We start from the raw sequence: 15,881 nt of genomic DNA on the forward strand, positions 1-15,881 counted from the left end.
GTTGCTTCTTCGACGAATGTGGTCAGAGAGAGAGAGAGAGAGATGGCTGAACAGTCCTGCTCTTTTGTTACCTGGGCAGGTGAGGCCACGCCCACCTCTAGTCACATGCAGAGGAAGTCTGTCCCAGCCTAGGAGAAACAGGAAGTTCCGACTGGCTGGTCCAGACATCCCCTTTTATGTCCATTCTAGGGATGTTGTACTTGACTGCTCTGTGATTTTTACACCCCACAAAACTGTCTTAGGGACTCCACTCTGGATTTGTGTAGGGTTTACTCCTTAGATTTTTCTTCTCCCAAAGATATTGTGATGGCCTGCGACTCGGGCTCAGAGCCGGAGCCGGAGGACTCTCAGACTGCACTGGATCCTTTGCCTCAGGTGGCATGTGAACCAAGTCTGGGGCCTGATCCTGAAGAGTCCCAGTCTGCACAGGTTCCCCTGCAACAAGCACCAACTGGGCCGAGTCAGGGACCTGAGCCTGCCCTGGCTCCAGATGCGGGGATTACCTTGTTGCCTTCAGCTGGGCAATCACGTGAAGCTGCTCCACTACCAGTTGGTTCAGGAGAGGCTGAGGCGGCCTCTGGGTCTAGTAACCCAACCAACATCTCCCTAGCTGCAGAGACTCAGGTCTGAGAGAAGGAGAGACCTGAGTACTCGCAGGAGGAGTGCTCACCTTCGGGTGAGACAGGGAGGTGAGTAACCGGGGGATCAGGACCGGCCGTTACCCCGTCAGAGATAAAAGGCTGCCGGACCCCGCCCCAGGTTGCGGGAGCAACATTGCTGCTTGCTGGAACCTGCCTGACCTAGCCCGGTTTCCTGCCTTGGCCCTGTTGGACTCCTCACAGAATCCTTGGATTCGGGACCGGACCTGGACCGTGTGGCTCAGGTTAACCCCTGGGCCCAGCACAGATATCCCACAAGGTAGCAGAGGTTTAGGATCAGAGTCTTCCTTCTCCTGGATGGTCTCCCTTCCCAGGTGGACAAGCCTCACGTAGAATCATAGAATAGAATCATAGAATCATAGAGTTGGAATAGACCACAAGGGCCATCGAGTCCAACCCCCTGCCAAGCAGGAAACAATAAACAGGAACAATAAGCAGGAAACCTGCCCCTCACTTCCCTCTAAAGTATGTGCAGAAACCGCCTTCTTGATCATTGGACTCATTCTTGGTCTCGTCTGCTCAATCCACTGGAATGCTCCAGGCTGGCTTAATGTTCAGTCCCCGTGAGACGGCTCATTCTTTCATAACAGGAAGTTCCCAGACCAGGTCAATGTTTAACTGGACTTACCAAAGTGTGGAGATGGGAAGAGTCTGTGAGGGAGTTGCCATGGGAATGGGTGCACTTTTGGCTCTCCTGTGAGTCAGGGCATGTCCTGAGGGGAAAATTCCACTGGGAGACCATCGGCAGGTTGCGTTAGAAATCCAGTTTCATCTCAAAAGGTGGCCGGTCGAACGAGTGGCTCTGAAAACCTGTCCATTTTTTCCGTTCTTGGGCTTCACCCTTCCTGGTGGACATTGACCTCTGTGTTTTGAACCCGTCTTCAGCTTGAAACCTGGAAATGTCACCCCACTGCACGGAGGAATTCTCAGTCTGCGGGTTTCGTCCTCTTGGATCTTGCCCCCATTTTGACGACTCCACGCTTATGGACTTGGGGAATGGAATGTAGGGCAGTTTGGGGAGTTGGGGCCCTTGGCTGTTACTTCTTTTCCAGAGCGACTCACCGCTGTCTGGAAAGATGGGCTCGAATTCCTCAAAGGCCCGTCGGAAGGTGACTAAAGTAGCCCCCATGCCCATGAAAGAGGACTGGCCGCAGGTCCCAGGAAGGGTGGCCGTCTACACGTTCCAGAGCCCTCAGAGGGAGACAAGTCGAAACGCATTTGCCTCTTGGGTGGATAGGAATCCAGCATCAGACAGGCACCTTCCGCCTCTGAGAGAAATGGGACAAGGGGCATATCCCACAGGTAATTCCTCGTTCCTTTTTAGGGTGTAATGAAATGGATAGAGGTGTCATTTTTATTGTGCCTTCCTGATGATGATCAGTGATATCATACGTTGTTGTTGTTTAGTCATGACCCCATGGACCAGAGCACGCCAGGCACTCCTGTCTTCCACTGCCTCCCGCAGTCAAACTCATGCTGGTACCTTCGAGAACACTGTCCAACCATCTCGTCCTCTGTCGTCCCCTTCTCCTTGTGCCCTCCATCTTTCCCAGCATCAGGGTCTTTTCCAGGGAGTCTTCTTTTCTCATGAGGTGGCCAAGGTATTGGAGTCTCAGCTTCAGGATCTGTCCTTCCAGTGAGCACTCAGGGCTGATTTCCTTCAGGATCTATATGTTTGATCTTCTTGCAGTCCATGGGACTCTCAAGAGTCTCCTCCAGCACCATAATTCAAAAGCATACCCTCCAATATTTCTCCAATGAGAATAGGGACATCCCATTCCATAATGATAATTTTACTGTTTATATATCCCACACATCTGACTGGGTTGCCCCAGCCAGTCTGGGCAGCTTCCAACATATATATATATAAAACACAAGAAAACATTAAGCATTTTTAAAAAAACTTTCTCTATTGAGGATTGCCTTCAGATGGCTCTGGGGTAGCATAACTCCATCCCCTCCAACATTTCTCCAATGAAAATAGTGGCAACCTAAGAAAAAGGGGGGGACGCGGGTGGCGCTGTGGGTAAAAGCCTCAGCGCCTAGGGCTTGCCGATCGAAAGGTCGGCGGTTCGAATCCCCGCGGCGGGGTGCGCTCCCGCTGCTCGGTCCCAGCGCCTGCCAACCTAGCAGTTCGAAAGCACCCCCGGGTGCAAGTAGATAAATAGGTACCGCTTACCAGCGGGAAGGTAAACAGCGTTCCGTGTGCTGCGCTGGCTCGCCAGATGCAGCTTTGTCACGCTGGCCACGTGACCCGGAAGTGTCTCCGGACAGCGCTGGCCCACGGCCTACAGAGTGAGATGGGCGCACAAACCCCAGAGTCTGTCAAGACTGGCCCGTTCGGGCAGGGGTACCTTTACCTTTAAGAAAAAGGGGGCATTCCGGGATCAAATCAGAAATCGGGGCAGCTTCTCTAAATCAGGGATGTCCCTGGAAAATAGGGACACTTGGAGGGTCTGGGATATTTTTTCTAGAAAAAGAGGCACCAGAACTCACCATGAACACCTCCATCTTAGCATGGCAATAGCTCCCACCTGGGAGGTGCCAGAACTGAGTTCTGGCTGAAAAGAAGTCCTGATGTTGATAGTTGTTATTTATTCCTTTCCCCAGACCTGGACTCAAGGCGGGTTATGCAAATTAAAACAACACAGATAAAGCACAAAAAGCCAAAAACATATACAGTGGTACCTCTGGATGCGAACGGGATCCGTTCTGGAGCCCCATTTGCATCCTGAAGCGAACGCAACCTGTGTCTGCGCATGCCGCAATTCGCCACTTCTGCGCATGCGCGTGACATCATTTTGAGAATATGCGCATGCGCAAGCGGCGAAACCCGGAAGTAATGTGCTCTGTTACTTCCGGGTCGCCGTGGAGCATATCCTGAAAACACTCAACCTGAAGCACATTTAACCCGAGGTATCACTGTAAAGGGTAATCATTAAATGGTTTAAAATTGAAATTAGAATGATTTTCTAAAAGCCAGACGTGTTAAAATACAGGTGATCCTGGCAGGTACATCCTCTTCATGGGAGATATTATATCACCTATTCAACAGATATGGGGCAGGGTTTTCTGAATACCGCAGGTGTGCACATGAGAACACCAGAATAGAGACCTGAGGCTGGATCAGGCCAATAGCCCATCTAGTCCAGCATCCTGTTCTCACAGCCACCGGCGAGATGCTTAAATGGGAAACCTGCAAGCAGGATTTGAGCACCAGACCCCTCTCCCCTTCTGCGGTTCCCAGCAGCTGATATTCAGAAACATTGCCACCGATAGCCCTCTCCATGAATTATTTGCCTAATCCTCTTTCAAAGCCATCCAAGTTTGTGGCCATCACTGCCTCCTGTGGCAATGAGTTCCACAGGTTCACTACATGAAGAGGTACTTTCTTTTCTCTGTCCTGAATCCTCCAACTATCGACATCACAAAGGTACCTGTCGTGTACTCTTCTTGGTGCCTGCTAATAACATTGTTGTTGTTTAAGACTAGCCTAGCCAGATGAATTTTTTAGTTCATTACTAGGTTGTTAGGTTTTTTGAATTTTTGAATTCTTTTTAGTAATAATCAGTCCCTAAAAACCTGTTGGAATGGAACAGTCTCCACCTGCCAGCAGGAGGACAGCAAGGAGTGAGCCAGTACAAATTCTGGGGGCAGCCACCGAGAAGGCCCTCTCCTGCATCCCCACCAAATATCCCTGTGAGGGTGATGAGACCAAGAGAGGGGCCTTTCCCAGAGATCTCAGAGCTGGGGGGGGGGCTCATGACTTGTACTCATGGTGGTATCAGGGCGGTTATACACCCCCCCTTTCAATAGTGTTTGTGCCTGCAAAAGATTTGGGACAGAGCAATCTGTGAAATGCTCTCCCACCAGATGTCAAAGAGAACAACAACTACCAAACTTTTAGAAGACATCTGGAGGCAGCCCTGTTTAGGGAAGCTTTTAAGGTTTGATGCATTACAGTGGTGCCTCGCAAGACGAAAAGAATCCGTTCCGCGAGTCTCTTCGTCTTGCGGTTTTTTTGTCTTGCGAAGCAAGCCCATTAGCGGATTAGCGCTATTAGCGGATTAGCGGGCTTAGCGGATCAGCTGTTAAGCGGATTAGCGGATCAGCTGTTAAGTGGATTAGCGGATCAGCTGTTAAGCGGATTATCGTCTTAGCGGATCAGCTGATAAGCGGCTTAGTGGATCAGCTGTTAAGCGGCTTAGCGGCTTAGGATCAGCTGATAAGCGGCTTAGGGGCTTGGGAAAAAGGGGGGAGGGAGGGAAAAAACCAGCAGGAACTCGCAAGACATTTTCGTCTTGCGGACCAAGTCCATAGGAAATTCGTTTTGCGAAGCACCTCCAAAACGGAAAACCCTTTCGTCTAGCGAGTTTTCCGTCTTGCGAGGCATTCGTCTTGCGGGGCACCACTGTACTGTATTTTAATATTTGGTTGGAAGCCGTCCAGAGAAGAAGAAGAAGAAGAGTTTGGATTTGATATCCTGCTTTATCACTACCTGAAGGAGTCTCAAAGCGGCTAACATTCTCTTTTCCCTTCCTTCCCCACAACAAACACTCTGAGAGGTGAGTAGGGCTGAGAGACTTCAGAGAAGTGTGACTGGCCCAAAGTCACCCAGCAGCTGCATGTGGAGGAGCAGAGATGCGAACCCGGTTCCCCAGATTATGAGTCCACCGCTCTTAACCACTACAGCACGCTGGCTCTCAGAGTGGCTGGGGAAGCCCAGACAGATGGGTGGGGTATTAATAATAAATTATTAATATTATTATTACTCCCAGATGAGCCTTGGAATGAGGATTGTAGATTTGACAGGCTTCTGGTATTGAATGAATGAATTTATTAATACGGTCACAGACCAGCCGCAACACACACAATATCTCAGATCATAAAAAAATATCAGAAATACAAAGGACAATATGAATATAACAAGGATTTAAATATAAAAATTAAAATTAATTATTAGCGTGCTCCCTGTAGTTAACATTTAGGGGTTTGGTCATTATGGGATACCACTTGCTTCCTGCGATTGATTGCAGACACACAGAATTTAGCTACATTTAATGTAGTCTTGGGTTTCTTGTCCTCTAGCAGTAGTTTTAAACTATGGAGTTCCGATTCTTTCCTGGACTTTTGCAAAACAGGTGTAATAAAAGCCAAACATATATCCTCATAAAAACGGCAACGTAATAGTACGTGTGGAGCAGTTTCAACTTCCAACGAGCCACAAGGGCAGACCCGTGCTGTGTATGGTTTACCCTCAAATCTGCCCTGAAGAAGGGAGAACGTTGAATCTGGCGAGGGTAAAAGACCGTCTGTGTTTGGGTACCTGAAGACCTGACAGATAGTTAGCTGGAGAGAAACCTCTCCCATGGTCCCTTATTGCTGGGTGTTTGATCATTTCGCTCATGTGGCATTGTAATTCTACGTCCCACATAGCTCCATTTACTCTACGGAGATGGTGCTCACCAGACAGAAATGTAGAGTTCTGGGGATCTCCCCAAGGCAGAGGGTTAAATCACCGCCAGTAACCTCGCAGGCTTCTGGTATGATCTTATGCAGGGGCGTCTTAAGCGCATCTGGTGCCGTGGTGCAAAGATCCCTCCAGCGGCCCCCCCCCCTTTCCCAGAGTTTTTGAACTTTTTTAAGGGCTGGAGGAGGTGGACAGCAGCTGGAGGGTGGCTCCCCCGGTGGGGAAGAGGCGGAAGCTGGACGTGGTGCCTCCCGGCTTAGCTGTCCGCTTCGTGCCGCAGGGGCCACGGCAGGCAGCACACCGAGCGAGCAGGCCTGCGCTGAGCGAACGGGGGTGTGTGCACTGCTCCCGGCAAGCATCGGCTCGGTTTTTTTTCCCTTTTAGCCTTCTGGCGCCCCGTTCAGTGTTCTCCGGACTCTCGCCTGGCGCCCTCCAGAACTTGGCGCACCGCGCCACTAGCCTCTATGGGTAAGACGGGCCTGATCTTTTGCATTTCCATGAAAAGGTTTGTTTCCAGGAATTCATGTCACCGAAAACAAGGACACGAGCCTTTCTTTGAGAAATAATAATCTTGCGTGGAGCATCATGGATGTCTCTCTTCCCGACCCCCCCAGATGATCTCATGGTAGAGGCTGCCTTGCGCACGTGAAAGTGAATGTTACCCCCCCCCCCAGAAGACGTGGCGGTGAATACAAATGAGTCCTGGGCATTTGGCAAACGACCCAGAGCGCTTTATGACAGCAAGTGCGCTCACATAAAAACACCTGGCAGAAAGGTATAAGAAAGCAGATTCTGTCGGGTATTATGAAAATGTTGTTTCCTCCTTTCTTTTTTGCACAGCCGTTTTAACTAGCTTATTATGCCAGAGTAGCAAATCTGTGAAGCTACTGGGGGGGCCTCTCCTGTGCTTTTCCTCCATCCCCTCAGTTAAAAAGAAAAAGGAAAGTGAAATGGATCTGTGTGAGAGAAAGAGAGCTGTGTTCCGCACAAAAGGGGATCTGCATCTTCTAGAGCTAATTGACTGTTTGGGGTTGCCAGTTTCCCCAGAAAGCACTCTGCCTCTCCAAGTTCTAATTTCTGGGCATTACGAATAATTTGCAAATTAGACGCCGTCCTTATTAAGTCGTGCGAAGATCCTGCAGGTGGCATAAAATGAAGCAAAAAAACAAAAACCAAGCCAATTTATAAAAGCAAAGACAAACTGCCAAGAGGGTCAGGACGATGGTGGTGGTGAATCATAGAACTGTAGAGACGGAAGGGACCCAGGGGTCATCTAGTCCACCCCCCTGCAGTGCAGGAGACACAGCCTCCCATGTCCCCTCCCCCATGCTTTTCAACATCTACATGCAGCCGCTGGGAGAGATCATCAGGAGGTTTGGGTTGGGTGTCCATCAATATGCGGATGATACCCAGCTCTACCTCTCTTTCAAATCAGAACCAGTGAAGGCGGTGAAGGTCCTGTGTGAGTGCCTGGAGGCGGTTGGAGGTTGGATGGCAGCTAACAGATTGAGGTTGAATCCTGACAAGACAGAAGTACTGTTTTGGGGGGACAGGGGGACGGCGGGTGTGGAGGATTCCCTGGTCCTGAATGGGGTAACTGTGACCCTGAAGGACCAGGTGTGCAGCCTGGGAGTCATTTTGGACTCACAGCTGTCCATGGAGGTGCAGGTCAATTCTGTGTCCAGGGCAGCTGTTTTTCAGCTCCATCTGGTACGCAGGCTGAGACCCTATCTGCCTGTGGACTGCCTCGCCAGAGTGGTGCATGCTCTGGTTTTCTCCCACTTGGATTACTGCAATGCGCTCTACGTGGGGCTACCTTTGAAGGTGACCTGGAAACTACAACTAATCCAGAATGCGGCAGCTAGACTGGTGACTGTGGGTGGCCGCCGAGACCACATAACACCGGTCTTGAAAGACCTACATTGGCTCCCAGTAGGTTTCTGAGCACAATTCAAAGTGTTGGTGCTGACCTTTAAAGCCCTTAAACTGCTTCGGTCCAGTATATCTGAAGGAGCGCCTCCACCTCCATCGTTCTGCCTGGACACTGAGGTCCAGCGCCAAGGGCCTTCTGGCGGTTCCCTCACTGCGAGAAGCCAAGTCACAGGGAACCAGGCAGAGGGCCTTCTCGGTAGTGGCACCCACCCTCTGGAACGCCCTCCCACCAGATGTCAAAGAGAAGAACAACTATCTGACTTTCCGAAGACATCTGAAGGCAGCCCTGTTTAGGGAAGCTTTTAATGTTTAACAGACCACTGTATTTTAATACTTTGTTGGAAGCTGCCCAGGGTGGCTGGGGAGACCCAGCCAAATGGGCGGGGTATAAATAATAAATTATTATTATTATTTTAAAAATTGATGTAAAAATTATATGTTGATGCAAACACAGGATGGGCAGCCCCCCCCCCGATTCCTTTAGCTTCTGCAGTGAAATGTTGGAGGGTATTGAGTAGGTTGGGTTCCTCATCCCTCACTTCAGGGGGGAAAAAATGTTAAAAATATTATTATTTATTTATTCAAAAGCCTTTCGCAGAAACTCCCGTGACAAAGATGCTCCTCTTTCCTCCCTCTTTCTCAGTGCCGAGGTCCGTTCCGCTAGACCTGAAGATGGAAGCGGGAGGACAAAGCATCATCAAACAGCACCCTCCCCGAAGACCCCAGGTAAGAGGGGGCAGAGCAGGCCAGTGACGTCAGGGGCAAGTGCCAGGAACAGGTCAGCAATAACTCACACGGCGCCTGTGACATTAACTCTTTATTCAAAGAAACAAACAGCTCGGGAGGCCAGGCCTACGAAGCACAGCAACTCATCCCGGTAGATCTTGCCTCATAGAATCATAGAATCATAGAATCATAGAGTTGGAAGAGACCACAAGGGCCATCGAGTCCAACCCCCTGCCAAGCAGGAAACACCATCAGAGCACTCCTGACATATGGTTGTCAAGCCTCTGCTTAAAGACCTCCATAGAAGGAGACTCCACCACACTCCTTGGCAGCAAATCCCACTGTCGAACAGCTCTTACTGTCAGGAAGTTCTTCCTAATGTTTAGGTGGAATCTTCTTTCTTATAGTTTGGATCCATTGCTCCGTGTCCGCTTCTCTGGAGCAGCAGAAAACAACCTTTCTCCCTCCTCTATGTGACATCCTTTTATATATTTGAACATGGCTATCATATCACCCCTTAACCTGCTCTTCTCCAGGCTAAACATGCCCAGCTCCCTTAGCCGTTCCTCATAAGGCATCATTTCCAGGCCTTTGACCATTTTGGTTGCTCTCCTCTGGACACGTTGGCAGTTGTGGGGCCTTCCCACAGTATACCTGAAGGAGAGTCTCCACCCCCATCGTTCAGCCCGGACACTGAGGTCCAGCTCTGAGGGCCTTCCGGCGGTTCCCTCCCTGCGAGAAGCCAAGTGATAGGGAACCAGACAGAGGGCCTTCTCAGTAGTGGCACCCGCCCTGTGGAACGCCCTCCCATCAAATGTCAAGGAAATACAGTTATACCTCGGGTTACAGACGCTTCAGGTTGCATTTTTTCGGGTTGCGGACCGCCAAAACCCAGAAGTACTGGAACAGGTTACTTCCGGGTTTCAGTGGCCGCGCATGTGCAGAAGGGCTAAATTGCGCTTTGCGCATGCACAGAAGCACCGAATTGCAACCCGCGTGTGCACAGACGCAGGTTGCGAACGCTGTGGGTTGCGAACATGCATCCCGCACGGATCACGTTCGCAACACGAGCGTCCACTGTAAACAACTATCTGACTTTTAGAAGAAATCTGTAGGCAGCCCTGTTTAGGGAAGTTTTTAATGACTGATGTTTTAATGTATTTTTAACCTTTGTTGGAAGCCACCCAGAGTGGCTGGGGAAACCCAGCGAGGTGGGTGGGGTATAAGTAATAAATCATCATCATCATCATCTAAGTCTCTTCGTCTCCTGGGTCCTTCCCAAGCAATCTAAGACTTGGTTGAGGCATCTGTCTCTGCCCTGCCCTCTTCATACCTCTTCTGGTCCTGGGAGACCAGTGGGGAAGGGAGCTGGTCACAGCAGGAGAGAGAGACCCCCTGACTTCTTCAGCAGCCTGCCTCATCTCTGTCTCCTGGCCCCTCTCTTCTCCTGCTGTCAGGCTTCAGGGAATCATATCCCTCCCACTGTGGCAGCCAAGAAGCAGAGAGACGATAAAAGTTCTTACCAAGTAATTTATTCAATGATTCACAGAGAGCGGCAGGGGAATGCACCCTTCCCTAATAATGCCATTGCTCTAAGTAAAGTCCAAGCCTCCTACGTCTTCCCTATTCTACGTCACTCCTACATCAGCTAATCTGAGCTTTCTGCCTCTGAGCTCTCTGTTCTGCTACCTTCAATACATGTCTGGACTTGGGCGAGGGGGTCAGGAATGTTTTTCAAGGACACGGAGTATACCTGAAGGAGCGTCTCCACCCCAATTGTTTAGCCTGGACGCTGAGGTCCAGCTCCGAGGGCCTTCTGGCGGTTCCTTCACTGTGAGAAGCAAAATTACAGGGAACCAGGCAGAGGGCCTTCTTGGTAGTGGCTCCCGCCCTGTGGAACGCCCTCCCATCAGATGTCAAGGAAATAAACAACTATCTGATTTTAGAAGACATCTGAAGGCAGCCCTGTTTAGGGAAGTTTTTAATGTTTGATGTTTTATTGTGTTTTTAATAATATTGGGAGCCGCCCAGAGTGGCTGGGGAAATCCAGCCAAATGGGCGGGGTATAAGTAATAAATTATGATGGTGATGATGATGATGTCTGTCAGCTGTCTCTCCCCTGGTGCTTCTTATTCTTCTTGCTGTTCCTCTTCCAATATTTCCCAGCTTCTGTCCTCTGCAACCTCTGAACTATGCCCTTCTGCAAACCACTGTTCTAAATCTATAATGTTCTCCTGTTCTGGGGAAGGTTCAGAAAAATCGGGGCAGTCCCCACCGTTCCTCCTCAGTCCAGCCCCTGACACCTGCCTCTGAGTCTGGACTGCTCTCTGCCATGGACTCATCCTGCTCACTAAGTCCTGTTACCCCTTCAGCTGCTGACACCTCTTCCTCCCAGTCTCCTCCGTCTTCTCCCTCTGACCACCCATTGTTGTCCCATCGCCACTCCCCAGGCTCTGAGCCTTCTTCCCTTGGGGGTTCCCCAGCAGGTCCCCCCCCCCACTCCTCAGCATCCAGCTAGTCCATGACTAGTGAGGAGGGGTGGAACTGGCAGAACGTGGCCCAAGGCTCTCGGCTCGGGATGTTAGAAGGCATCATTCTCCTTTCTACCCTGTATCTGTCAAGCGCACCGCCATTTCCGTTCTGCTGCAGTTCACCTCCCGCCAAACCCCACTCAATTCATCTCACTTCCTGCTGTGGCGAATTTACATAACTTGTGCAATATTTTTGTTGTTGTTTAGTGGTTTAGTGGTGTCCGACTCTTTGTGACCCCATGGACCAGAGCACGCCAGGCACTCCTGTCTTCCACTGCCTCCCACAATTTAGTCAAACTCATGTCCGTAGCTTCCAGAACACTGTCCCACCATCTCGTCCTCTGTCGTCCCCTTCTCCTTGGGCCCTCCATCTTTCCCAACATCAGGGTCTTTTCCAGGGAGTCTTCTTTTCTCATGAGGTGGCCAAAGTATTGGAGCCTCAGCTTCAGGATCTGTCCTTCCAGTGAGCACTCAGGGCTGATTTCTTTCAGAATGGATCGGTTTGATCTTCTTGCCGTCCATGGGACTCTCAAGAGTCTCCTCCAGCACCATAATTCAAAAGCATCCATTCTTTGGCGATCAGCCTTCTTTATGGTCCAGCTCTCACTTCCATACATCACTACTGGGAAAACCATGGCTGTATACGTCTATTAATTAGAAGCCGCCGATGGGCTTCTCCTCAATGAATTTGCCGAATCCTCTTTCAAAGCCTAGAAGGAAATGTGACTCTCATGCTTTCAAGTTCCCTGGCATGCTATCCAGTTTAGCACTCGCGCCGAAGTTAATTTGGTGACATGGTTAGCGCAGCAGCTAACGGGAAGCTTTCGTGATGACAGGTCCCCCGAAGGCAATAATTGCACCATCGGTCCCTTAAAACGGCCGTTGCGCAGTTGAGATTGAAATTCACAGGCCCGCATCCCAGCAAACGTCCCTCAAAGCCAAATCGAATGATGCGGAAGCCTGTGGGAATCTTCTCCCTGGAGAGATCCCCGTTACCGTTCTTTGACTTGACAAGATCCCTTTGAAGGGCTGCCTCTCTTTCGCTCCTTTGCCTTTTCTTCCAGGCAGCGCCGTCCCTTTTCATGTGAGATCCCACCAGATGCTTTTAGCTGGCTTGCTGATTCCTTTCGCTCGGCCTACTTCCTCGGGCTTTGAAAGTCTTGGCGGTGAGAAGGCTGAAAGAAGACTGCAAAAGGGGTTCTCAGGAGGACTTCTGGCCCTGAATCCCACGCAGATTCCCCACAGCTGTGTGTGAGGATCTCTGGTGCAGTCTGGAGCAGAATCGAAGCCCTTCTTATTCACACACACGGATCAAGCAGCTAGAAAGTTATATCATCACCAGCACCGTCCATTTTAAATGCCACCCATCTGACTGGGTTGGCCAGTCACTCTGGACGGCTGCCACAAAGAACATTAAAAGCGCAGGGATAAATGTTTGAGACCCTAGCGATACAAACCAATTGGCCAAAGCAAAACCAAAGTAGGGTTTTGTTTTTTTTCAGCTGGGAAAGTTACAAAGGAAATGAGTGTGGGATTGTCCAGGGCTCCTCCCTGCAGAGGGTTCACTCTTTTTTTTATAATAAATTTTATTAAATTTTCCACCGTGATAACACAAACCACAAAGCAAGATGATATACAAAAACAGGGGGGGGGGGAGAAGAAAGGGGGGGAAGGGGGAAGAATAAACAGATAAACAATAACAACAAACTTAATTCTTCACAAATCCAACCTTTTAACCATCTTGGTTCACTTCCTCAAATCCCTCCCTTCTGAGTTTCCTTGTAATTAAAAGTAACAGCTTTCCAATATCATTATTAAACTAAAACAATTTCCAATTATAGTCCATCTTACTCACTTTTCTTAACATTCTAAATCCCCATTTATTTAATTATGACTTAATTTAATCCTAGGCCGATTTGTTTCTTTCAAGTAATTTCTAATTTTTTATATTACAATATTCAAATAGTCCTTGAATTTCCTCCAGTCCTCTTGAAACTCCTCTTCTTTCTGGTCATGGATTCTTCCAGTCAGGTCAGCTAGCTCCAAAAAGTCCATCATCTTCATCTGCCAATCTTCCACTGTTGGTAGTTCTTGTGTTTTCCAATTTTTAGCAAGTAATATTCGGGCCGCCGTTGTGGCATACAAAAATAATTTAACATTTTTCTTGGGCAATTCTAAACCTGTAATTCCAAGAAGAAAGGCCTCTGGGTTCACTCTTTATTGTAACTGATCACATTTACAGCTTCGGAAATCACTTCTGCACAGGTGCAGTTTTCGGTGTCTGGGCATGCGCAGAAGCGATTTCCAGTGCCACGGGGATTCCCGGACTAATTTCCGGTGTCGCGCTGCACCGGCCCGGCCCACGGAGGATTTTTGCGGGAGTGATCCAGCCCCTGCCCGGTAAGCCTTGCCAACCTCTGGTCTAGCCCTTTTATGTTTTTGAGTATGCCTAAAAAGAAGGGTTGCAGCTGAGCGGCAGAAAACCTTTGCATGCAGGAGGTGCTGGGTTCAATTCCTGCCATCTCCAGGTAGGGCTGAGAGAGATCCTTGCCAGGAACCCTGGAGTGCCACTGCCAGTCAGTGCAGTGCAGCTTCCTATGTTCTTATGTGTACGGAAAAGTTATGATTTGTGAAGAGCGTTCCAGCTCAACTGAGCAGCTGGCAGATTTTCCTCCCTGGGTTCCTGGGCAAAATGGTTTGAAGAGGAGTTAGCTTTGCAGTGTTAGGTGCTGCCACCTTGTGTCCACACTCAGAAGGCAGTTTCTGCAGAGGAACAGATGGTGCTGGTCCAACTGGGAAGGAAAACTCTGATCCTAAACCTCCATGGGCTTGCAAGGTACAGTATTTTTCACTCAATAAGATGCACCTGACCATAAGACGCACGTAATTTTTACAGGAGGAAAACAAGAAAAAAAATATATTCTGAACGAAACAGTGGATGTATGATTTTTGTGGTTCACGCTGTGGCCACAGACATGTGATTTGACGGTGAATTTAGCAGAGACATCACCTTGCCAACAAAGGTCCGTATACCATACTTTTCGCACCATAGGACGCACCAGACAATAGGACGCACCTTGTTTTAGAGGGGGGAGAACAAGAAAAAAAAATTCTCCCCCTCTCTGCCCAGCGCCCCTTCAGCGAAGCGGAAGGAGGCGCTGCACAGAGAGGGGGAGAATTTCCCCCCTCTTGTTTTCCCCCTCTAAAACAAGGTGCCGTTTAAGGTGCATTCAGTCGCCTTCAGGCGGCTACCTTGGAAGCCTGGAGAGCGAGAGGGGTCAGTGCGCACCGACCCCTCTCGCTCTCCAGGCTTCAGGTTCCTTTCGACCTGCTCTTTGGGGCTGGCGGGGGGGAGCCCACCACCAGCCCCAAAGAGCAGGTCGGGGAGCAGCAGAAAGCTTCTATGGCTTCTTTAGGCCCGCGCACGCTCTCCCGGCTGGAGAGGTGGCGCGCGGCTAAAGAGGCTCCTGCCATAGCCGCGTGTCACCTCTCCAGCCGGGAGAGGGTCACGGGGCTATGGCGTCTTCGCTCCATAGGACGCACACACATTTCCCCTTCATTTTTGAAGGGGAAAAAGTGCGTCCTATAGAGCGAAAAATACGGTAGTTAAAGCCATGGTTTTCCCAGTAGTGATGTATGGAAGTGAGAGCTGGACCATAAAGAAGGCTGATCGCTGAAGAATGGATGCTTTTGAATTCTGGTGCTGGAGGAGACTCTTGAGAGTCCCACGGACTGCAAGAAGATCAAACCTCTCCATTCTTAAGGAAATCAGCCCTGAGGGCTCACTGGAAGGACAGATCCTGAAGCTGAGGCTCCAATACTTTGGCCACCTCATGAGAAGAGAAGACTCCCTGGAAAAGACCCTGATGCTGGGAAAGATGGAGGGCACAAGGAGAAGGGGATGACAGAGGACGAGATGGTTGGTCAGTGTTCTCAAAGCTACCAGCATAAGTCTGACCAAACTGCGGGAGGCAGTGGAAGACAGGAGTGCCTGGCGTGCTCTGGCCCATGGGGTCACGAAGAGTTGGACACAACTAAACAACAACAACAAATGCAAAAGTCCTGAGAATCCATGTAGATCTGTGCTTTGTAACCGCGTTTTTGTGCCATTGCGGCCCCACATAACACTGGCTGCGTGATTTTTTTGGTGCAGGTTGTGGCCATGCTATGTGATCTGAAGGTGAATTTGGATGACTTTGGGGTGACCCAATGTAAAAATCCTGAGGATCAACGGGCTTTTACCTCCCCCCTCCCTGCCTCTGCTAGCATCCCTTATCTCTCTTCCGATCCCACTGATTAGCTGTTTCCTTTCAACACTGTATACAAATATTGAAAAGCACTCCTCTCCTGAAAGATACCTGCTCTGGCAGGGCCCGAGGTCTCAGGAGCTCAGAAGGGCTCCAGAAAGGTCTTGCCGCCTCTCACCACCCTCCATTCTGGGTCCCGTCCCCTGGCCACCTCAGAGTCATTTCAGGGCTGGGCGGATGACACAGATGCTTTTCTGAAGAGGCATCTGAGAGTAAAATTTGCAAAGTTTGGGAGACAGTGACAGCTGACAGGGTC

At 49.9% G+C, this 15,881-nt stretch overlaps 1 protein-coding gene across 2 annotated transcripts in view; it reads left to right on the forward strand.

Annotated features, from left to right (window-relative positions):
- Positions 1-1,209: 1,209 nt before the first annotated feature.
- Positions 1,210-15,881, forward strand: part of CCDC198 (coiled-coil domain containing 198) — a 28,549-nt gene continuing 13,877 nt past the window's right edge. The window contains exons 1-2 of one of the 2 annotated variants that reach the window (XM_081194138.1): positions 1,210-1,961; positions 8,705-8,787. In XM_081194138.1, coding sequence (XP_081050264.1) covers positions 1,736-1,961; positions 8,705-8,787 — 309 coding nt within the window. In that variant the 5' untranslated portion in view covers positions 1,210-1,735. The remainder of the gene's footprint in view (positions 1,962-8,704; positions 8,788-15,881) is intronic. The other variant, XM_081194139.1, reaches the window with a different exon arrangement.

Source organism: Podarcis bocagei (assembly GCF_964188305.1).
Source record: "Podarcis bocagei genome assembly, chromosome: 1".
Lineage (NCBI taxonomy): Eukaryota > Metazoa > Chordata > Lepidosauria > Squamata > Lacertidae > Podarcis > Podarcis bocagei.